At 37.8% G+C, this 25,216-nt stretch overlaps 4 protein-coding genes across 4 annotated transcripts in view; all 4 read left to right on the top strand.

Annotated features, from left to right (window-relative positions):
* Positions 1 to 25,216, top strand: part of UQCR-Q (Ubiquinol-cytochrome c reductase ubiquinone-binding protein) — a 169,613-nt gene that overhangs the window by 66,930 nt on the left and 77,467 nt on the right. The gene's annotated exons all lie outside the window — the stretch shown is intronic.
* On the top strand, positions 1,197 to 4,076 carry LOC100881008 (vitellogenin-3). Its single transcript, XM_012279822.2, has 3 exons — positions 1,197 to 1,354; positions 1,589 to 2,271; positions 3,790 to 4,076. Exons 1-3 carry the CDS (start codon positions 1,324 to 1,326, stop codon positions 4,009 to 4,011), a joined length of 936 nt encoding a protein of 311 aa, XP_012135212.2. The 5' UTR covers positions 1,197 to 1,323; the 3' UTR covers positions 4,012 to 4,076.
* Positions 7,126 to 12,396, top strand: LOC100880593 (uncharacterized). The gene is made up of 3 exons (XM_003700829.3): positions 7,126 to 7,284; positions 7,550 to 8,205; positions 11,957 to 12,396. The coding sequence occupies exons 1-3, from the start codon at positions 7,248 to 7,250 to the stop codon at positions 12,206 to 12,208; spliced, it is 945 nt and encodes a 314-aa protein (XP_003700877.2). The 5' UTR covers positions 7,126 to 7,247; the 3' UTR covers positions 12,209 to 12,396.
* On the top strand, positions 15,027 to 18,921 carry LOC100881232 (vitellogenin). The gene is made up of 3 exons (XM_003700920.3): positions 15,027 to 15,137; positions 16,529 to 17,226; positions 18,571 to 18,921. The coding sequence occupies exons 1-3, from the start codon at positions 15,107 to 15,109 to the stop codon at positions 18,811 to 18,813; spliced, it is 972 nt and encodes a 323-aa protein (XP_003700968.2). The 5' UTR covers positions 15,027 to 15,106; the 3' UTR covers positions 18,814 to 18,921.

Genomic DNA, 25,216 nt, shown 5'->3' on the forward strand with positions numbered 1-25,216 from the left:
TATATCGCCACGTATGACATTTGTCAAACATTTAATTCATCATATGTTATATTGTCATCATATTAACATATGTTACATTGCAATGTGTTATATCGCCACGTATGACATTTATCAAACATTTAATGCATCATATGTTATATTGTCATCATATTAACATATGTTATATTGCATTATGTTATATCACCTCATATGACATTTGTCAAATGTTCAATTCACCACACATTATATTTTCTTCACATTAACATGTGTTATATTGCAATATTCTATATGGTCACATATGGTATTTGTCAAACGTTTAATTCACCATATGTTACATTTACCACATATGATACTACAACATTCATACAACGACATGTTTTATACTTGTCATTTTACATATGTTATATTTACCATACGTGACATTTGTAAACCATTGTGTTTATCACATATGATATTTGTCACACACTATATAATCTAAATATCATGTTTCTCATGTGTTATAATTATCATGCATTTCATTTATTATGACTTGAATTCAACCAATCATTAACATGATGGTCAATCATTAAATGGTTACACATTCTCTTAATTTATTACATTCAATCGTCTCCATCCACACACACTAATATATAGAGAAAAAAGCTTTGAACAAATCATATACAATTAGTAGATTTATATGGTAATATATGTATATCTTAATATGTATGTATATGAATATGTATGAATATGTGTGTATATGTATATGCATGAATATGTATGTATATGAATATATGTATATGTACGAATATGTATGAATATGTGTGTACATGTATATGCATGAATATGTATGTATATGAATATATGTATATGTATGAATATGCATGTATATGAATATATGTATATATATAAATATGTATGCATATGAATATATGTATATGTATGAATATGAATATATGTATATCAATATATATATCTCAATTATATCAGCATACGTATATCAATACATTATTTATAGCAATATACAAATCCACCACATCAATCTCCTAATCCGCACACCTAACATTAAGCTGTTACCAATCATCCTCGTCCCCGCAGCAGTGATCTCGTTAAAGAGAGCGCACCCTTTTACTGAAACAGCTTGTATTCACCTACTTCATGCAGCCATCGTACCATCTATCATACTAAATCACTAAATAGAAAAAGAATAGAAGTCGCTAGATAATTTGTTCGTAGAAGTTTATTGTCTGCGGGAGCGCATCAAATTGCGCCCTACCTAGTCGGTCCGTGGCGACCCACGGACGATATAAAAGCCAGCTTCCACCCGGGACAAGGCAACTACGTATCGACCGTACAACGATCGACGGCATGAACTTTATTCTAGTGCCGTTTCTCCTAGGTCAGTTAGGTCTCTCGATTGCTCGATTTACTAACACCGTGACCGTTTATCGTTACGATCCCCAATGATTCACGAAGGACGGGTCAAGAGCTGTAACGAGTTAAAACGTTGACACCGTTGAATCCGTCCCCGTTGTGTTCGTCGATAATCTAACGATTTCTTCGCGAAGGCCCACCATTGACCCCGTTTTCGAAAGCAGACCTTCAGACTTTTAACTATCGATTAAATTCGCAGGAGTTCGAGTGCCGACGAACGAGGAACAATGGAAGAATGGGCCGGAGTACACTTTCAACGCGAGTTTGGGCATGGTCACCAGCATGGAAGTGGACAAGGGTCAGCCCATGGGATCCAATATGTTCGTCACTTTGAAATGCCGCCCTAAGGAACCCACCAGACTCCACTGTCGCTTCGAGAACGCCCGAATCGCAAAGTTTGTACCGGAGAAGTTCGAAGCCGAGGCTTCCATGCCACCCGCCAATGCGACCTTCTCCGATTTCGGATTCGGGAACGCCTCCTTCGAGATTTTGTTCAACGAGGACGGGATCGAGAATTACAAATTCGAGAACGATGATCGGCAGATGGGCGACTATCTGGTGAACATGTATCGGCTGATCGCGAATCATCTGAGCGTCGGTGTGAAATTCAGGAAGGATGTCCCGTCACCGTTGCGGAAACTGGAGAACTCGAGCGTAGGCGAGTGCAATGTCACTTACAACGTTTCGCGAAGGAAACTGGACCAGCCGATCTCCATCGAAGAGTTTCAGCTCGTTTGGTTGCCGGATCAGAGGATCGACCCGGAACAGGAAACGGAGATCACTAGGGAAACGCATTTGAGCGACTGTTTGATTCATTCGGTTTACTTCTTTGGCACGAGACACACTTTTGGCATCGTTCCTGTTGGGTCCATGGAGAAACTGGTATGTTATGATTTAAATATTAATATGGGGGACTAGTATGTACCGCTATTTCGAGATTGAAATCACATATATTCGAAATATGTGCAAACGGCGATATAACACGAGGAAATATAATGCGTGGTAATATAACGCGAGATAATATAAAGTACAATGATACGTGTGGAAATGTGACGAATAGGGACGCATTACGTAATAATATTATGCATGGCGATGTAACGCGAGGAAATACGATGCGTTGCTATATAACGCGAGATACAAGGTACAGTGATAGTACGCGTGGATATACAACAAATAGGGGCGTATTGCGTAACAATATTATGCATGGCGATATAACGCGAAGAGGAATGACGTATGGCGATATAACGCGAGATAATAGAAAGTACAATGATAGTACGCGTGGAAATACGACAAATAGGGACGTATTGCGTAACAATATTATGCATGGCGATATAATGAGAAAAGGAATGACGTATGGCTATATAACGCGAGATAATAGAAAGTACAATGATAGTACGCGTGGAAATACGACAAATAGGGACGTATTGCGTAACAATATTATGCATGGCGATATAATGAGAAAAGGAATGACGTATGGCTATATAACGCGAGATAATAGAAAGTACAATGATAGTACGCGTGGAAATACGACAAATAGGGACGTATTGCGTAACAATATTATGCATGGCGATATAACGCGAAGAGGAATGACGTATGGCGATATAACGGATGGTAATACAAGGCGTGATAGTTCAACACGTAGTAATTCAATGCTTGTTAGTACAACGCATGGCAATACTATACATGGCGATATAACGCGTGGTAATTCAATGCATGGCGATATAACGCGTGGCAGTGCAATATGTGGCAATATACCGTGTGGTAATGGAACTAGTTATTTAACACATGGTAATTTCTTCGTGTGAAGTTATAGTACGTGGAAATTCTCCCGAGTGGCGATGTAACGCGTGCTAACTCTATCAAGTGGCGATATAACGCGTGGTAACTCAACACTTGGTAATACCTTCGCGTAAAATATGAACGCGTAGTAATACCTTTATGTAGCTATTTGACACGTGATAATTCTCCTGGATGGCGATATAACGCGTAGTAACTCTCCCAAGTGGCGATATAACGCATCGTAATTTAATACGTGGTAATACCTTTGCGTGGTGTACTAACGCGTAGTAATACTCTCATATTGCTATTTAACACGCGATAAATCTCCCGAGTGGCAATATAACGCGAAGTAACACTACGCGTGGCGATATATCAAAACGTACAACAACACATCGCGACATAACACAAAATACAATAATCCGCAATAAAACGCGATTATGATATAAAGCGTGATAAAACGTATGGTAATTAAATCCGTGGCGATATAACGCATAGTAATAATTCATGACCATATAACAATCTTTAACTAATAATAAAAATAATACAAAAGTAGTGTAATAATAATATTAGATCGTATACGATTCATTAAATGTTAAATAATTTGTATAATCCAATTTCCAGCAATCATCTACCGGACGCATAATCATCTCAAGCTCGAACTTCACATCAGAGAGCACCAACAAGGTTGACGTGTACAACACAAAGAGGAAAATGATCGGAAGTGTTTTGGACCACATCCGTTTAACTTTGGTCTCCGTCACTCCTCTCACGTCGGATTTCAAGGAAATTACGAACCCAATGAACATTGGTCCTATATTGAACAAATCGTCTATTGATTACTAATTACTAAAGATTGATCTGTTAGCACCTTATGTATGTAGTAAAATAATCGCATTTGAAAGACTGAATTTTTTCTTTCACTTTGTCCTTTTTCCCTTAATGTACCATTATTTGTTATGATAACTGCAGAATAATTTGCTTTGTAGCGTAAAAACTTATATAATAAAACATTAACATATCTTCTTACACCCTTTTCGAATATTATTCTTTCAACATAAGTGTCACTAACAAGTTAAGAGGATTAATGTCTTGTAATTAAGTCACAAGATGTTGAATTAAATCTTGCAATCACAAGATATTGAAGTAAAAATGTAGCAAATAATATCACAAGATATTAAAGTGAAAATATAGCAATATACTGTACAGAATCGCCCAGAAGTTTTTATACGATCATATCGTTCTGCGCTCTTTGATCTTGTGGAAATTATCCTGATACCCGATAATTGCTCCTATAATTAGTTTGCGATCATTCAACCCTCGTAATGTCTACATCAACTTTAAGGGTAACTAGATTTCGACTAAGTGTCCATGTGTGCCATACCTGATAAACCCTTGCACTTCTACCGTCCATACCAATAAATCCTTCTTTGAGATCATTACAATCGATTACTTCGTGTTCCAATCCTAGCAGAAAAATCCTAAAATGTCGCAACTCAGAAACAACGGCCATCCCTTCTAACTCGTACAAATAGCACCATTGATCTGTTGTTGTTTGTTCACTAAAGCAAGCTATCACTGCCAAGTTCTTATCTTGTTCCAATAGCATTGCTCCTATCAAACTTACATCCATATAAAATTTGCTTTAAAATCTCAGGTCAGATATACAAAACACCAAGCGAGTTACAAGCTCTTCTTTGACCTGGTGAACGACTTCCTATACTTCTTAACCCTGTCAGGAGTTCGATGATCGCAAACTCTTTTATTGCATTCAATTTCCGACAGTTAACGCACATTCTAAAGATCCTACTTTTCTTCACAAACGCAATAGAACTTGCGTACGGTAAATCGGATTCTCTGATTGTACCACTATCCAATAAATCTTTTATCATCTCGTGAACAATCGTACGAGTAATACGATCGGTTTATTCGAGACATTTAATCTCCATCGTATTCGTTTTCTTGAGGTCTTGAAATTCCAGTGGCGCAGCTAGCGATTCCTCCCATTTCTGAAATTCAAATCAATTGCTTTTATCAGCAATTGATGGAACACCAAAAGTGGCAGAGCATTAGCGTAATTCAATGTATTTCACCACAGCTCAAACAACAACGTACAAACCGAAGTAACTTAAAAAGCCCTGAAGCAATATAAAAAACCTTGAGTCAACGTAAAGATCCTGAATATTGGGAGTGTAGGAATTTGGGGATATAGGAATTTGGGTATGTGGGTATTTGGGAATGTAGGGATTTTGGGATGTAGAGATTCAGCGCGTGGAAATAACACGCGTAGAAATACAACGCACCGAAATACAATGCGTGGAATTATGGCGCATGCAAGTACCACGCGTGGAATTATGACGCGTGGAAGTATCACACGTAGAAATACCATGCGTGGAATTATGACGCGTGGAAGTATCACACGTAGAAATACCATGCGTGGAATTATGACGTGTGGAAGTACAACGTCTGGAATTATGGTGCGTGGAAATACCATGCGTGGAATTATGACGCGTGCAAGTACCACGCGTAGTATTATGACGCGTGGAAGTCTCATGCGTGGAAATACCACGCGTGAAACTATGGTGCGTGGAAATACCATGCGTGGAATTATGACGCGTGGAAGTACCACGTGTGGAACTATGGTGCGTGGAAATACTACGCGTGGAATTATGACGCATGCAAGTACCACGCGTGAAATTATGACGCGTGGAAATATCATGCGTCGAAATACCATGCATGGAATTATGGTGCGTGGAAGTACCACACGTGGAATTATGACGCATAGGAGTATCACGCGTGGAATTATGACGCGTGGAAGTATCACACGTAGAAATACCATGCGTGGAATTATGACGCGTGGAAGTATCACACGTAGAAATACCATGCGTGGAATTATGACGTGTGGAAGTACAACGTCTGGAATTATGGTGCGTGGAAATACCATGCGTGGAATTATGACGCGTGCAAGTACCACGCGTAGTATTATGACGCGTGGAAGTCTCATGCGTGGAAATACCACGCATGGAATTATGGTGCGTGGAAGTACCACGCGTGAAACTATGGTGCGTGGAAATACCATGCGTGGAATTATGACGCGTGGAAGTACCACGTGTGGAACTATGGTGCGTGGAAATACTACGCGTGGAATTATGACGCATGCAAGTACCACGCGTGAAATTATGACGCGTGGAAATATCATGCGTCGAAATACCATGCATGGAATTATGGTGCGTGGAAGTACCACACGTGGAATTATGACGCATAGGAGTATCACGCGTGGAATTATGACGCGTGGAAGTATCACACGTAGAAATACCATGCGTGGAATTATGACGCGTGGAAGTATCACACGTAGAAATACCATGCGTGGAATTATGACGTGTGGAAGTACAACGTCTGGAATTATGGTGCGTGGAAATACCATGCGTGGAATTATGACGCGTGCAAGTACCACGCGTAGTATTATGACGCGTGGAAGTCTCATGCGTGGAAATACCACGCATGGAATTATGGTGCGTGGAAGTACCACGCGTGAAACTATGGTGCGTGGAAATACCATGCATGGAATTATGGTGCGTGGAAGTACCACACGTGGAATTATGACGCATAGGAGTACCACGCGTGGAATTATGGCGCATAGGAGTACCACGCATGAAATTATGGTGTGTGGAAGTGCTACTTGTGGAATTATGGTGCGTGAAAATACCACGCGTGGAATTATGACGCGTGGAAGTACCACGCGTGGAAAAAGCTATGTAAAAGGCCCTGAGGGAGTCGAAAAATCTCTATAAGCCTCCAACCGCAAGGTCGTTGACACACGGTAATATTCGCGCAGTGCCAAAATGGTGGGTGTCGAAGCGGAGGAGGGTCGATTTCGTGTCCCCGATTCGAAACGTTCTAGCAATTCCCTCGGTGAAGCTACCGGTCCGCGTGCACACGCTTTATTTTCCAGCAGGAAAGAGAGAGAGCCGGTCTGACAATCGTCAAGAAGAGGTCAGTAGTGCAGTTTAGCCACGGTATAAGAGCAGCCCGAACATCAGTTGTTGCTCCACTGAAGTAGCTGAACGTTGCACGGTGTCACCATGAACGCATTGTGGAACATAGTGCCGTGGTTCCTAGGTAAGCTCCATCTCCTTCGTCCCTAAAAAACCCTCCATTCGAACACATCGTACGTTCACATGGAATTAAGAAAAAAATAAAAAGAAACCAAAAGATTACAGCAGCCGCGTGACATCGGAAAATACCGGCCACCTTTAATCGGGCCAATTCATCTCGTTCAATCATTCAATTCGCGTATCGCGGGTGTACGGTTAGGTCGAACAACGACGGGCATGCGGCAAACATTTACGGGTTAGTCGTAATCGTACCCGAACACGTTTTTCAGCCGCACGTGTCGCCATTGACTCGCCCTGGGAGTACGGTCCCGAGTACACGTTCCAGGTCCGAGTGAACTCCACGGCGATTCCGGAAGAAGGCAGCTACGTCAGCATCCGGTTGAACGTCACTTCCAAGCTGGTATGCCAGCCGAAAGGGTTTCACGTGTTGAGCTGTCACTTTCGGGACTCGAAGGCGGACAGTTACGTGACGGAGACCTTGGATCCCGGAATACCGGAGGTGCCGGTCAGCCAGGAGGCCTACGAGATCAACCAGGATCAGTTCGAGATCAAATTCAGCGAGCAGGGTTTAGACAGTCTGGTGGTCAACGAGAACATACAGCCACGGGAACTGGATATGATCCGGGTGATCGTTGATCAACTTAACATCGGCGTTCTTCCTGGAAAATACAGGGAGACGTTGATGGCGCTCGAGAATTACACTCTTGGGGAGTGCATGACGGATTTCGACGTGGATCGCAACGTACTGGATTATCCTACGCATCTGAACAGTGATTATCAACTGCTCACGATGTTCAAGGTGAAGGACGGACAGGTGCTGCAGATCAGGAAGAGGAGACATCTTCACATGTGCATGCACAGGGTGCCGTACTTCTTCGGGAGCGCGGAAAGTTTCAGGGAGGTCAGCGATGTGGTGTCCACTATTGTGAGTATCTGGAGTGTTAAACACGTTTGAGAGTAGGAAAGTTAGTTGACGAAAGAACAGTTGGATTGGGTGGGTTGAAGTGCGAGTACCGTGTGTGCCTGACAAGAAGCCTTCCGAAAATTCTTGATGAAATAGATACGAAATCACACTAATAATAATGATAGTTATTATTAGTTATTACTAATAATCATAGCTCGTGTGAAATGAGATGGAGTGCATCTGGACCTGTAGAAATTTGGGAAACTTCTTATGAGACATGCCATTCAAGCTTTTTGAATAAGAATTTAGGCAATCAATAAATAGAGTGAAGCAGTTGTAAGTAAAAGGTGGTAGATGATGGCTATCTGATGTGTAGTATATCAACACGTGGCGATGCAATGCATGGTAATACAACGCGTAGTAATTCAATATGTAAAAGGCGAAGATGATATACCGGATGGTTATATAGTAGATAGATGTCTAACACGTGGCAATACGGGGTATAATGATACAACGCGTACTTTTCCAACGCGTAGTTAGTTAATGTGCAACTACCTAACGATTAGTTATCAGGTACTTAACTATTTGGCACGTAGTTAGCTGATGCTTAGATATCTAACACGTACCTAGCTGACACTTAGCTATCTAACGCGTAGATAACTAATATGTACATATCTAATGCGTGGTTATTTAACACGTAGAAATATAACGCGTGGTTATCTAATGCGTAGAAATATAACGCGTGGTTAACCAACGCGTAGATATATAACGCGTGGTTATCTAACGCGTAGATATATACCGCGTAACTATTAAACGCGTAGATATATACCGCGTAACTATTAAACGCGTAGATATATACCGCGTAACTATTAAACGCGTAGAAATATAACGCGTGGTAATCTAATGCGTAGAAATATAACGCGTGGTTAACCAACGCGTAGATATATAACGCGTGGTTATCTAACGCGTAGATATATACCGCGTAACTATTAAACGCGTAGATATATACCGCGTAACTATTAAACGCGTAGATATATACCGCGTAACTATTAAACGCGTAGAAATATAACGCGTGGTAATCTAATGCGTAGAAATATAACGCGTGGTTAACCAACACGTAGATATATAACGCGTGGTTATCTAACGCGTAGATATATACCGCGTAACTATTAAACGCGTAGATATATACCGCGTAACTATTAAACGCGTAGATATATACCGCGTAACTATTAAACGCGTAGAAATATAACGCGTGGTAATCTAACGCGTAGAAATATAACCCATGGTAATCTAATGCGTAGATATATAACGCGTGGTAATCTAACGCGTAGAAATATAACCCATGGTAATCTAATGCGTAGATATATAACGCGTGGTAATCTAATGCGTAGATATACAGGGTTTGTCCAATAAGTATCCGGATTGATGTCCTAAAATGAAGTGCGTTGAAGATATACGTACATTGAGTTAATAATCTTCAAAGTATGCCCCTCCTGCATCAATACACCGTTGCCAGCGGGTTTTCCATTGTTTATACGCTTCCTGGAAGTCGGCAAGCGTAAGACTGTTCAGGCACTCCGTCGAAGCCGCTTGAACCGCCTCAATCGTCCCGAAACGATGTCCTTTAAGGCTTCTTTTAATGCGAGGGAACAGAAAAAATCAGAGGGTGCCATATCTGGACTGTAGGGTGGTTGGGGTAGTGTTGTGATGTTATGCTTCGTCAGTATCTGTCTCACAATTAACGACGTGTGACTTGGCGCGTTGTCGTGATGGAGCATCCAGGAATTCGCGATCTCCCTTCGTACGCGGCGTACTTTAAGTCTCAAACGTTCGAGCACTTCTGCGTAAAATTGGCCATTCACTGTTTGTCCAGCAGACACAAACTCCTTGTGGATAACACCTTTTGCGTCAAAGAAGACAATAAGCATCGATTTTATCCTTGACTTGCTCATGCGAGCCTTTTTCGGTCTAGGAGAGCCGCTTGTGTGCCACTCAGCACTTTGCATTTTTGACTCCGGATCGTATTCAAAAATCCATGTTTCGTCACCGGTAATCACTCTGTCTAAAAGATTTGAATCCCTCTCCAAACATTCTAAAAGTTCACGAGAAATCGTCACACGGCGTTCTTTCTGTTCCTCTGTTAAAACCTTCGGAACCAATTTAGCGCACACTTTTCGCATTTGCAAATCCTCGGTTACGATAGAATGAATAGAGGATTTCGTTAAATGTAATTCCTGTGCAATTAAACGAATGCTTAAACGGCGATCGGAATTCAAAATTTCCCACACTTTGTCGACATTCGTATCGGATCGGGACGACGACGGTCGTTCAACGCGTTGCTCGTCTTCAACGTCTTCACGGCCATCTTTGAAATTTTTGTGCCACTCAAAAACACTCGTTCTGGACATGGAATCATCCTTGTAGGCCTGACGAATCATATTAAATGTCTCCGTAGCAGATTTATTTAGCTTAACGCAAAATTTAATCGCACAACGTTGCTCGATATTTCGTTGCATTTTGATTCTCGACGCGAACGTTAAATCCGCTTCCACTTCAAGCACGATATAAACGAAACAAATGGTGGAAAACAAATGGACCTAGATTTGTATTATACATAACAACTTTTCGCATCGATCTAGCTAATAGAGATTGCTCCCTGACCTACCAAACTAGCAGAAAAAAATCAGTCCGGATACTTATTGGACAAACCCTGTATAACGCGTGGTTATCTAACGCGTAGAAATATAACGCGTGGTTATCTAATGCGTAGAAATATAACGTGTGGTAATCTAACGCGTAGAAATATAACGCGTGGTTATCTAATGCGTAGAAATATAACGCGTGGTAATCTAACGCGTAGAAATATAACGCGTGGTAATCTAACGCGTAGAAATATAACGCGTAGGAATAAAACGCGTAACTATTAAACGCGTAGAAATATAACGCGTAGTAATCTAACGCGTAGAAATATAACCCATGGTAATCTAATGCGTAAATATATAACGCGTGGTAATCTAATGCATAGATATATAACGCGTGGTTATCTAACGCGTAGAAATATAACGCGTGGTTATCTAATGCGTAGAAATATAACGCGTGGTAATCTAACGCGTAGAAATATAACGCGTGGTAATCTAACGCGTAGAAATATAACGCGTAGGAATAAAACGCGTAACTATTAAACGCGTAGAAATATAACGCGTAGGAATAAAACGCGTAACTATTAAACGCGTAGAAATATAACGCGTGGTAATCTAACGCGTAGAAATATAACCCATGGTAATCTAATGCGTAGATATATAACGCGTGATAATTTAATGCGTAGAAATATAACGCGTGGTTATCTAATGCGTAGAAATATAACGCGTGGTAATCTAACGCGTAGAAATATAACGCGTGATAATCTAACGCGTAGAAATATAACGCGTAGAAATATAACGCGTGGTAATCTAACGCGTAGAAATAAAACGCGTAACTATTAAACGCGTAGAAATATAACGCGTAGCTATTAAACGCGTAATTATCTAACAGGCAGCGATCTAACATATATCTAATCTACGCGTAGTTATTCAACGCGTAGTTACCTAACGCGTAGTTACCCAACGCGTAGCTATACAACGTGTAACAATACCCCGTGCATTTATCTAACGCACAGCTATCGGACGTACAAATATCTAGCATATGTCTATCTAGCGAGTAGCAATTTATTCTAATTTTAAAAAACAACAAACTTCCAAATATTAAAGATTAAAAACAAATTCTTGTTTTGCAGAGTTCCTCAACGAGTTACATCGTCCTAACATCCACGGAATTCACATCCGGCACCAGGAACGTGATAATCACGAACAAAGTGTCCGAAGGAGCGATGACAACCTTATACGAGGATATAAGCCTCAGATTAGAGTCAATTTTACCAGCGAAAGGTAAACCACCCGAAGTAAAAGAACCTGAGCCAGCTAGTATGTTCGTCGGAAGATGGTTGATGGACAAATCGATCGAAGATGATTTGTCATTGGAGATTTAATCGAATGATTGAATTCTGAAGAGGGAAAAGAATGTGTACTATGACATGATATGCGACGAAACGATCGATAGTCGTTTTGCCATTATTGGCAGCTGATGATGGAAGATAATGTGTCATTGTTATTGTAAATAATGTATTGCTGTATTGGCATTGAATTCTGTGGAGAATAAAAATGTTTTTTGTTTGTATGTGTATCTTAATTAATTCATATTTGGGTTGATAGTTGAGATCGGTTAGTAAGGTTTGAGGTTAGGTTAGATTAAATTAGGTTATGTTTCATTTTGTTAGGTTAGGTTAAGGTTTGGAGTGGGGTACGTTAGGTTAGGTCAGTTAAGGTGAAGTAATATTATAGTTATAGCAGACTAGGTTAGGCGAAGTTAAGGTATAAGTAGACGATTTTAGGATAGGTTATGTTAAGTAATATTTAAGTTAGGTTGGGTTAGGTTATGGTTTGGAGTGGGATACGTTATGTTAGGTCAGTTAAGGTAAGGTAAAATTAAAATTATAATAGACTAGGTTAGGTGAGGTTCAGATATAGATAGGCTCTATTAGGGTAGGTTATGTTAAGTCACGTTTAAGTTAGGTTAGGTTAGGTTAGATTATGGTTTGGAGTGGGATACGTTATGTTAGGTCAGTTAAGGTAAGGTAAAATTAAAATTATAGCAGACTAGGTTAGGTGAGGATCAGATATAGGTAGGTTCTATTAGGATAGGTTATGTTAGGACACATTTAAGTTAGGTTACGTCAGCTTAATATTCTCAAATAACGTAATGAAAAATACTCATTTTTATTTAAGTTAATAAAATTATATCAAGAAACTACTACGAATATCTTAAAACGTGAAAATTGGAAGATTATTATACCGAAAATATAAATTTCATGAAATTTAACTGTAATTATTATTAAATAACTATAGCAAGTCAATACATTTATCCACTTTCTACATTAAATCAAGCAATCACACAGAAATTAAGGAAATTCGTATGAAATAACCATGTTTGAAGGATTCGCAAACAAACGGTTTAACAGCAAGTTCCACTTTAATCGCAGTGGACCGCTTTAAATGATTCGATTATCCCGAATGAAGCAAGGATCCGATTTGATAGACGCATCTGGGTTTCATTCAAGGACAAACAATAATGAAATTCGCTTAATTGTAATTAGACTAGACCAGATAATTATTAACAATTAAAATTGTGGGAATTAAGAATTTTAGTTATTTATTTTCAAATATTTTGATGAACATTTATTTACAATAAATTCTTTCAATTTTAACAGGATAGATTAGTTAGAACTTTCTACTTCTGGTTCTATTAAAAATATAGTTTCTATAAATTATTTTAATAAATGTTTATTAAGAATTTGTTAGGTATTTAAGTATTTATTAATAATGAGATTAAAGTATTTTATCTTCTTTTATATCTAATTTATTATTTTTATAATTATATTGTATTGTTACATATAACATATGTATTATTTAGAGGTTATGTTATTATTATTATAATTATAATTATAACGGAATGTTAATAATATAGAAAGTTAATGTAGAAGCAATACAAAATATTATGTCGAAAATTCAAGTTGGAAAATGACAATAAACGTTCATAATTACTGAAATTTCAATATGTCTGACTATATACCTTCACTTTCACGGCGACGGTCAACCTAACCTAACTTAACCTATCGAAAAACTTTTATACAAAAACTATTATTAATAGGGATTTGGGTATGTGAGTATTTGGAAATGTGGAGATTTGGGAATGTAGGAATTTTGGGATGTGAAGATTTGGCGCGTGGAAATACCACGCTTAGAAATACAACGCGTGGAATTATGGCGCATGGAAGTACTACGCTTAGAAATATCACGCGTGGAATTATGGCGCATGGAAGTACTACGCGTAGAAATATGGTGCGTGGAAATACCACGCGTGGAATTATGGTGCGTGAAAATACGACGCGTGGAATTATGGCGCATAGGAATACCACGCCTGGAATAATGGCGCATAGGAATACCACGCGTGAAATTATGTCGCATGGAACTACCACGCGTGGAATTATGGTGCGTGGAAATACCATGCGTGGAATTATGGCGCATAGGAATACCACGCGTGGAATTATGGCGCATTGGAATACCACGCGTGAAATTATGGCGCATGGAACTACCACGCGTGGAATTATGACGCATGGAAGTATCACGCGTGGAATTATGGTGCGTGGAAGTACCATGCGTGGAATTATGGTGCGTGGAAATACGACGCGTGGAATTATGGCGCATGGAACTACCACGCGTGGAATTATGGCGCATGGAAGTATCACGCGTGGAATTATGGTGCGTGGAAGTACCACGCGTGGAATTATGGCGCGTGCAATTAACACCTGCTACTATTCTCTCCTACATTATAATTATCACTGAACCTAATATTATACATAATAATATTTATTTGAAAACATCGTCTAATACCTAACCTAACTAACCTACGCAAAAACAAATATTATACAATAAACACCTGCTACTATTCTCTCCTACATTATAATCACCTCTAAATCTAGTATTATGCATAATATCTATTCGAAAGCATCAACCAGAAAAGAAAAGATACTAAATTAATTAGCTCGCACCGACAAGTCGATCGCGTGCAGCGCGTTTAATTAGCTTCAAGGACAAGGAATTTTATCAAGATCACAAAGGCGTGTTTTGCAACAATCCAGAAACTACAGAAAGTGATATCAAGTATGCGCGACAATACGGAAGATGTCTGGAGGAACCACGATCCGCACGGAAGCGGTTGTTAATGAAATTGTTTTCAAGGAGACGGTAATGAATCAAGTTATCTGTCGTATAAAGAGGAGACAGATGGAACGTCGTCGTATCAGTCGTGACACTAGAAGCTATCAGACATGTTGGTAATAATTCTGCCTTTTTTGCTAGGTAAGTTATAGTAAGCTATTTTATACTGAACCTTAGTCAGACTTAAACCTTTAAGTGTACTTTGACTTGTTTCATTTAGGATACTCTTATATGTTAGTTCAAGTTTAAGAAATTTTGTTAGGATTTTTATTATGGGTTAATTTTACTATTTTTGCTGGGTGAGTTATAGGGATATTTTATGTTAAACCTTGTTAAGCATTTTTTGGAATTCAAACTTTAAAGATATTTTGATTTCTGTGATTTGGGACTCATAGTTCAAGTTTGAGAAATCTTATTCTAATTTTTGAATCATTGCATCCGAAAATTCATGCACCTATAAATCCACACATCCTAAAATTCTTACATTCCCAAATCTCCACATTTCCAAATACACGCGTAGTATTTCCACGCGTAGTATTTCCACGCGTTGTATTTCCACGCGTGGTACTTCCACGCGTAGTATTTCCACGCATTATATTTCCACGCATTGTATTTCCACGCGTTGTATTCCCACGCGTGGTATTTCCACGCACCGTAATTCCACGCGCCGTAATTCCACGAGTAGTACTTCCACGCACCATAATTCCATGCGTGGTACTTCCACGCACCATAATTTCACGCATGGTACTTCCACGCGCCATAATTCCACGCGTAGTATTTTTCACGCATTGTATTCCCACGCGTGGTATTTTCACGCACCATAATTCCACGCGCCGTAATTCCACAAATAGTACTTCCACGCACCATAATTCCACGCGTGGTACTTCCACGCACCATAATTTCACGCATGGTACTTCCACGCGCCATAATTCCACGCGTGGTACTTCCATGCACCGTAATTGCACGCGTTGTATTTCTACGCGTGGTATTTCCACGCGTCAAATCTCCTCACACCAAAATTCCTACATTCCCAAATCTCCACATTTCCAAATACCCACATACCCAAATCCCTACACTCCCAAATTACCACATCCCCAAATCCTTACATCCCCAAATCTCCACATCCCCAAATCTCGACATCCCCAAATCTCCACATTCCCAAATCCCTACCTCTCCAAATCCCCACATCCTCATTTTCCCACCTTCAAAAATTCCTACCACCCCAAGTCTCCACATCCTAACATCCCCACCTTCCCCATCCAATCAAAAAATCCTAAATAAAATAATATTCCCAATTCTCTCCATCTCCTAATCCCGCCATCCACAAACGTACACACCCCAACAAGCAATCAAATTCCCCTAATCTAATAATTCCAACTTTCCACATCTCCATCTCCAATACGTCCTTCACGCAAATCCCATTACATCAATGCAAATGATCATAAACGTTAATCATCGTACCAAATCAAAGGCTCCATACATTTCCTACGGCACGTGTGATCTCTGACCATCCCTGGTCCTTGTCGTTCCAGCCGCGCACGTAGCCGTGGACGAATCGTCCTATAATTCTGATTGGCAACGATATGGCCTGGAATCCACTTACGACGTTCTGGTGAACATGTCGCTGTCTAATATCGTGCATCACAGGGACAATTTCTGCTCGATGCTCGCGACGGAGCTGAAGTGTCGATCCAAAGGCAGCGACACTCTAGGATGTCGTTTCGCGAATGGAAGAATCGTCAGACTCGATCCTGAAGACGACCGTTGCACGAACGCGAAGAATTTCGTTCCGGTGAGCAACAGATTCGTCGACGAACAGCCTTTCGAGGTTAGGTTCAACTCGAGAGGCATCGAGAACCTCGTCGTCTCGAGGAGCATCGCTAGATGGAGGCTGGACATGATTAGAGCAATCATTGGTCAACTGAACGTCGGCTTTGAACTGGAAAAGGGACGACAACGGTTCGTTACCATGGAGAACTCGAGTATCGGGTATTGCGAGGTGGAGATCAGAATGTCAAGGGCGGGGTATGGCAGAGAGGACACCGTGGAACGTCACCGGCCATTCGAGATTGTCTTCGAACCGGAGAGGCCTGACATGCTGCCCTTGAACAGGGCGGTACTGCAGATCGAGAAGGTCAGGAAACCGAAGAGCTGTCCTAATAGGAAGATATACTTCTTTGGGAATCATGAGGACTTCAGTGGGGGACATAAGAACACTTTTATGGATATGGTAAGTTTGCAAGTTTTTGTGGTAGTGTTTAGGGGTTGGGGTAGTATGAAGGGGTAGTTTCGAGATGGGTGTTGGTGAAAATTTTGGGTATTGGAGGAATGTTTGTGAAGGGTTTTGGGGAGATGAAGTGTTTGATGTGGAATTGAAGATTTGAAGGGGTTGAGAATTTGGTGAATGAAGGTTGAAGAATTTGAGAATTTGCGTGGTTGCAATATTTAGGAGATGGGTGCACCGATTATTTCCTCGCGTGGTATTTCCACGTATCATAATTCCAAGCGCCATAATTCCACGAGTAGTACTTCCACGCATCATAGTTCCACGTGTGGTACTTTCAAGCGCCATACTTCCACGCGTTGCCTTTCTACGCACCATAATTTCACATGTGGCACTTCCATGCGCCATGATTCCATGCGTGGTATTTCCACGCGTCATAATTCCACCTATGGCACTTCTACGCGTTAAAATTCCACGCGTTGTACTTTCACGCGCTATACTTCCACGCGTGGTACTTCCACGCGCCATAATACCACGCGTCATAATTCCACCTATGGTACTTCCATGCGTGGTACTTCCACGTGCCATAATTCCAGCTATGGTACTTCCATCCGTAGTACTTCCACGCGCCATAATTTCAAGCGTGGTACTTCCACGCGCCATAATTTCAAGCGTGATACTTCCACGCGCCATAATACCACGCGTGGTACTTCCACGCGCCATATTCCAAGCGTGGTACTTCCGCGCGCTATAATATCACGCGTGGTACTTCCACGCGCCATAATTCCACCTATGGTACTTCCATGCGTGGTACTTCCTTGCGCCATAGGTCCACGCGTGGTACTTCTACGCGCTGTAAAAGGTATGCTTTAATTATCTGAAATTTTATGCTTTGACTATTTGAAATTTGGGTGTTTTGAGCACTTGAAACTTTAATACTTGACTATTTGAAATTTGAGTGCTTTGGAAACTTGAAATTTTGATGCTTTGACTACTTGAAATTTGAGTGCTTTGAAAACTTGAAATTTTGATGCTTTGACAATTTGAAATTTGAGTCCCTTAACTACTCTCAATTTGAATTGTATATGTGAATTCGAAAGTAAAAAATCTTGCGCACATAAAAATTTCAATAATTAATAATAAAAGAATTCTAAAATTTAAGAACTTGAGAACACGAAAATTTCAATGATTACTAAAGAAAGAATTTGAAAGTCTGAAGACATGAAAATATAAAAATTCCGAATACTGTCAAACAAAAATGTTTGAAATAATAAACAAAAAAATTTGACATAATAAACAAATAATTTTTGTAAATTTTTAAATGTATTAATTTTTTATCAATGTTTATAGACAACATCGTTAAGTTACATGCGCATATCGGAAAGAGGAATGCATTCATACACAGAATCAACAGGAATTATGAGAACCTTGAACAAGCCTAGGACAATGCAACTTCATCAAAAGATAAGCGTCACGTTGAAGGACATAAATCCTGCGCACTATGATTTCCCAGAGATTGTGGATCCAGCATCAACCAGTTTGTACGCATATACTAACCTAGAACGAATACCTGAAGAAACACAAATGGGGTGATGATAGAGGATTATATTTAAACATGATCGATGAAGGGGGAATTGTACGAATGTCTTCGATGGAGGATAAATATAACTGTTGTATAATAATAAAAGGAAATGGTATATATATGTAGGGTGTTTCATTTATTTTTAGTCTATTTCTATAAATTCGATTTTCTGTGTTCAAATAGGTAGGTTTCTTCATTAGTATATTTTTAGATTTGCATATATCTAAATCCTCTAGTCTGTGAATTTTGAGGTCATCAAGATTTTATATTGCTAAATTCAATAAATTCTAAGTTAACAAATCACCAAGTCTTCACATCTGTAAATTAATAAATCCTCTAATACGTAAAATATTACATTCTCAAATTTACAATGTATCTGCAAATTTTTATGTCTTTATATTTGAATCTCTATATGTGCAAGTTTCAAAATGAAAAAATTTCCATTTCTTATTTCTCTAAATTCTCACATCTCCAAATCTTAAAATCCCCATATTTCAAAATTCCCAAATTCCAAGATTTCCAAACTCTATTATATCCAAATCCAAATGACTTCAAATACAAAAAATTTCCAAATTTAAAAATTCTCAAATCTCAATTTCCAAATTCCAAAATCCCTGAATTCAAAAATTACCAAATTCCAAGATTTCCAAACTCTATTATTTCCAAATCCACACATCATCAAATCCAAAAATTTCCAAATTCTAAAATTCTCAAATCTCAAAGTTTCCAAATTCTAAAATTCTCAAATTTCAAAGTTTCCAAATTCTAAAATTCTCAAATCTCAGAATTTCCAAATTCTAAAATTCTCAAATCTCAGAATTTCCAAATTCTAAAATTCTCAAATCTCAAAGTTTCGAAATTCTAAAATTCTCAAATCTCAAAGTTTCCGAATTCTAAAATTCCCAAATCTCAAAATTTCCGAATTCTAAAATTCCCAAATCTCAAAATTTCCAAATTCTAAAATTCTCAAATCTCAATTTCCAAATTCCAAAATCGGAAAATCTTAAAATTCTCAATTCCCAAATCTTATAAATACCAAATTCCAAAATTCCTAAAAATCTGAAAGCTACCAAACTAAAATTTTCCTATCATCAAAATCGTTAGGAAAATTGAATCGCTGTATTTTATAGCACCAGATGAAAGTTTCTGTTTAGAACGACTCGATGCGCTCCGAACTAGTAGAGGCAGTATCTAATAAGCTTTTCGAACAACGTAACAAGCTTTGAGTCTCGTACACATCCCTAGTTTCAGTAAATGAACGAATCAACTAAATGAAAAATTTAGACACCCACGTGTCTGGCAGAAAACTCTTGAAAATTAAGAAAAATAAATATTAGAGAAATTAAGAGAAACAATTATTAGAAAAATTAAGACAAATAATTATTAGAAACATTAAGAGAAATCCTTAACTGTCATTCGTTGTTAAATAAATATAAAATAGTAGTACACCGACGAAGCAACGCAGAAATTGATATGCCATTGAATATCAAAACAAACGGAGTAAAATGTTGGATAATAAAAAACGCGACGTATTTTCACATACGTCAATCTTGCACGTGTACAACAAGCCACTAGACTCGAAACAGGGATACTAATTATTCTTTCTCTGTTATTGAGTTTTTACTGATATCGGAATTTTTCACTTTACTAGAATGTGAAATGTTTTTATCCGAGATAAATTTTTGAGATACATTATTAACAGAAAAAAATAACTGTTATGATTCGTTTAATTTAATATTCCTGCATATTAAATTTCAACGAATGAAAAGTCGAGTGACCGTCAATTAACTTTGCAATCAATTTAATTAGTACATTTCGAAGGTACTTAATGTACAATTTTACACGTGCAACAGCTTCTGCACGTGCAAGGGTAATTATTGTAACCTTTAGTCTATTACGAAGTGAATGCATATTTCTTAGTATCGATCTGTTTATGAAAATAAATTAATTAATACTTGTTATATTAATACTTGGCATGCGCGGATATAACTCGTTTATGTTGGCTGTTTCCCACTCTTTCGCTACGTGACCTAGCTGTTTAGAAGAGCTACGGCTCCAATTGGTCAGAATAGAAAAATGGACAACCACACGTATTTTCGGTATATCTCGAGCGGTCGCACAATTAGACCAAAAACAATGACAGGCAAACGTCTCGAGAGTGAGATAGCGCGAATGCGTTCAGCAGTTATTGTCATTATTATTATTATTTGCCGAAATGTAACTGGAAGTGTTCACGGTGGGCTTCTTTTACTTTGGGTCCACGCGCCAACTCGTGGGTTGACATCTGTATGCGCGCCCTGTTTCAGGGCTTTTCAATAAGCTAGTTTGCGGAAATGCAATTAAATACTAAAAGGAGGCAAGGTTGTCCGGGTAAAATAATTGAATTATTACAAAAGAAATTTTCAAAATATGAACATTTTCAAACGCTACATATTTTCATTGAAACAGTTATGAACGAACCAAATCATAATTAAATATTCGTGGAACATATTAAAACATTGACGTAATTACACGAGTTCGGTTTATCAAAAATATGGGGTGCTTTTACTTCGGATCCACACGCCAACTGTGGGAGGACACCTGTGTGGTCGTGTGGTTTCAGGACTTTTCAAGGTTCTCCGGACCAAATAAACTAGTTTGCGGAAATACAGTTAAATGCTGAGAGGAGGCAAGGTTAGCCGGGTAAAACAATTGTATTGTTATAGAAGATGTTTTTGATATATGAAGGTATAGAAATGTTGCAAATATTTGCTTTCAAATGAACGTTATGAGAAATTTGAGTAATTAATAAAATGTTCATGGAAATGTGTATTAAAACTGCACAACATTGGCGTAATTACGTGGGGAAGGTTTGTGAGTAATATGGAAGGTAGGAACTTTCGAATTTTTAAGTATTACATTTGCAAACTTTTATATTTTTGAATCTTAGTATTTGCAAATTGCAATATTGCCAAATTTCTATGTTTCTAAATTCCTATATTTTCAAATTTTTATATACCGAAATTCCTACGTACTCAAATCTCTATATCTCAAAATCTCCACCCTCGAAATTCTTACATTCTCAAAACTCCACATCGCCGAATTCTTAACTTTCCCAAATTCTTACATCTCCAGATCTTCGCATCTCAAAATTTCTACGTTCTCAAATTTCCACATCCCCAAATCCCTAAATCTCCAAATCCCTATATCCCCAAATCCCTACATCCCCAAATCCCTACATCCCCAAATCCCTATATTCCCAAGTTTCTACATCCAGAAATTCCTACATCCCCAAATCCCTATATCTATAAATCCTCACACCCTCAACCTTCAAATCCCCAAATTCTCAAACTAATATTTCCCCAAATTCCACAGCTATGTCCCCAAATTTCTAAAATTTCAAATTCCAGCTGCCACAGCCAGAAATCCTGCATACGCCACTAGTTATCTAGACGTGCGCAGCGCTTTCAAATGAAAGAGAAGTTCCTTCTCCGAATGATATTCGCGAGAAAAGAGAAATTAATCAACGAGATGAAATGCCTCTCATACATTAAAGATAAATTCCATGCAGGTATTAGGAACAACTGTAGTATGAAAAAATATCTAACGATTTTCACATATGTACATATCCATATATGTCACCACTAGTGTAACTATAAAACATTTTTTTGTAATATTAAATTATGTCGAATTCGATCAAACACTAATTATAGTGCGATTGTATTATAGTTTCTAATTGTCAAGCTTAAATAATGAACACAGAAAAATTAAGAGCTGTAGAAAGAAGTTGAAAATATTGTCTCATTCATTTTATATGTAAATACATATAATTAGAGAGCTAGAAATTTTTAGATCTAAGGATTCAGAAATAATTAAAATTTACAAAGAGTGTTTGAAAATTCAGAAATCCACGAATTTGAAAATTAGGAAATCTACGAATTAAAAAATTTGGGAACTTGAAAATTCCAAGAACTGCGAAAAAATGATCAAAATTGAAAACTAGGAATTTGAAATAATTGATATTATAATAATATCATATTTCATAATAATATTATAATAATATCAATTATCCAAATTCTTAGTTATCAATATCAAAAACTTTGTATCAGTTTCTGTAATTCTCCAGTTCCAAAATATTTTAAATTCATACATTTCCAAATTTTCAACCTTGTGAATTTATGGAATTGCAGTTATATCAAAATTGATATTATAAACACTTCGAAATATCAGAATAGGAATAGAAACTCGAATTGTATACCTATTCAAAGAATATCTCCGTTGAATCTGTGAATAAGATAATGGTAGACGACCTTGAACTGACCTTGAAGCGTATCCCACCCCAGCAGCTATCTGTAGCTGCATTTTGGCGCGAACTGTTCGCTTCGTATCGCTTTCCCCTAGTAGTGGGTGTTTATCCCCTACCCTCCGTTATTTTCGAATACCCATACACCACAGGGATGTGGTACGAGGTAGTAGCTCGACCACCATAGGTGGCAACCCCCACTTATGAACCAAGGGGTGAGTTTATGTCGACTAACTGCGCCTGATCCGGATAACATTTATATATCACAGGAGCTGGCGCCAAATTCATAGATCGATGTGACACCGAGCCGATTACTGAACACCTATATCTATCTGTATCGATATATTTATTCGTAATAGTGAGTAATTCGTGCAAAATTAAAAGAGATTTTAAAGTATCATGTTAGTTTTCATCGACTAGTTCATCGGTTACTGCAATTTTTATATTGCTTTTTAAATTTCTAGATCGACGATTTGAATATTTGTCGAGGGTGTTTAAACGTGACGTGACGGAAAGACGGATTTTGGAAAACAACCTCACCCGGGCAAATTCATCAACAGGTGGGTCTCGTCGTTGCAGTTACATCTCTCTTCCATGTTTCACTTTTGAAAAATTAGAAATTTTTATCAAAAATTTTAAATCAATGAAAGACATTTTGGTGAACCTTCGGATATATTCTTTATCAAAGTAGTTTATTCTGAATGTTCAAATTGAATGATGGAAATTATTTATCGACGTAATGTTTGAGGAACGTAGAAAAAAGAGGGAGGTTTCGGAAAACAATATTAATTTTTATCTCTTGAATTTTGTCGGTAGTTTCTTAACCAATGGGGTTAGTAAAGCAATTATTTCTAAGTTTCAATTTGAATGATTGAAATATTTATCGATAAAGATGCTCAAGTTCGATGAAAATAGAAGAAGAGGGTGGTTTTGGAGAACAACACTGATTCTCGTTCTTTGAATTTCATTGGCAGGTGTTTCTTAACAAACGGGGTTATTAAATTAATTGTTTCCAATTTTCTATTTGAATGATTGCAATATTTATCGATAAAGATGCTCAAGTTCGATGAAAATAGAAGAAGAGGGTGGTTTTGGAGAACAACACTGATTCTCATCCTTTGAATTTCATTGGCAGGTGTTTCTTAACAAATGGGGTTATTAAATAATTGTTCCTAATTTTCTATTTGAATGATTGCAATATTTATCGATAAAAGTGTTCAAGTTCAATAAAAATAGAAAAAGAGGGAGGTTTTCTAAAAACAATATTAATTCTTATTCTTCGAATTTCATCCACAGTTTCTTAATTAAAGGAGACTTCAAAATTAATTATACTGAATCTTTAGTTTGAGTAACTAAAATAGTTAGCGTCATTCGTAATGTTCGACGAAAACAGAAAAAGAGGGAGGTTTTCTAAGAACAATATAAATTTTCATACCTCGAGTTTCATCCACAGTTTCTTAACCAAAAGAGGTTTCAAACTTAATTATACTAAATTTTTAATTTGAATAACTAAAATATTTACTGACTCGCTTAATGTTCGATAAAGATTGAAAAAGAGGGTGGTTTTCTAAGAACAATATAAATTTTCATCCCTCGAGTTTCATCCACAGTTTCTTAACCAAAAGAGGTTTTAAACTTAATTATACTAAATTTTTAATTGAATAACTAAAATATTTACTGACTTGCTTAATGTTCGATGAAGATAGAAAAAGAGGGAGGTTTTCTAAAAACAATATTAATACTTATTCTTCGAATTTCATCCACAGTTTCTTAACCAGAAGAGGCTTTCAAATTATTTATATTGAATTTTTAATTTTAATAGCAAAAATATTTGCCAACATGCTTAATGTTCAATGAAAATAAATAGAAAAAGAGGGAGGTTTTCTGAAAACAATATTAATTCTTATTCTTCGAATTTCATCCACAGTTTCTTAACTAAATGCGACTTCAAAATTAATTATACTGAATATTCAATTTGAATAACTAAAATATTTACCAACATGATTAATGTTCAATGAAAATAAATAGAAAAAGAGGGAGGTTTTCTAAAAACAATATTAATTCTTATTCTTCGAATTTCATCCACAGTTTCTTAACTAAATGCGACTTCAAAATTAATTATACTGAATATT

This window comes from Megachile rotundata, chromosome 12 (genome assembly GCF_050947335.1).
Source record: "Megachile rotundata isolate GNS110a chromosome 12, iyMegRotu1, whole genome shotgun sequence".
Taxonomy (NCBI): Eukaryota; Metazoa; Arthropoda; class Insecta; order Hymenoptera; family Megachilidae; genus Megachile; species Megachile rotundata.

Coding starts and splice junctions, on each gene's coding strand:
- LOC100880593 (XM_003700829.3), top strand. CDS start 7,248: ATGAACGCATTGTGGAACATAGTGCCGTGGTTCCTAG. Junction 7,285..7,549: donor CATAGTGCCGTGGTTCCTAG/GTAAGCTCCATC, acceptor CACGTTTTTCAG/CCGCACGTGTCGCCATTGAC. Junction 8,206..11,956: donor GCGATGTGGTGTCCACTATT/GTGAGTATCTGG, acceptor CTTGTTTTGCAG/AGTTCCTCAACGAGTTACAT.
- LOC100881232 (XM_003700920.3), top strand. CDS start 15,107: ATGTTGGTAATAATTCTGCCTTTTTTGCTAG. Junction 15,138..16,528: donor AATTCTGCCTTTTTTGCTAG/GTAAGTTATAGT, acceptor TTGTCGTTCCAG/CCGCGCACGTAGCCGTGGAC. Junction 17,227..18,570: donor AGAACACTTTTATGGATATG/GTAAGTTTGCAA, acceptor CAATGTTTATAG/ACAACATCGTTAAGTTACAT.
- LOC100881008 (XM_012279822.2), top strand. CDS start 1,324: ATGAACTTTATTCTAGTGCCGTTTCTCCTAG. Junction 1,355..1,588: donor TCTAGTGCCGTTTCTCCTAG/GTCAGTTAGGTC, acceptor TTAAATTCGCAG/GAGTTCGAGTGCCGACGAAC. Junction 2,272..3,789: donor TTGGGTCCATGGAGAAACTG/GTATGTTATGAT, acceptor TCCAATTTCCAG/CAATCATCTACCGGACGCAT.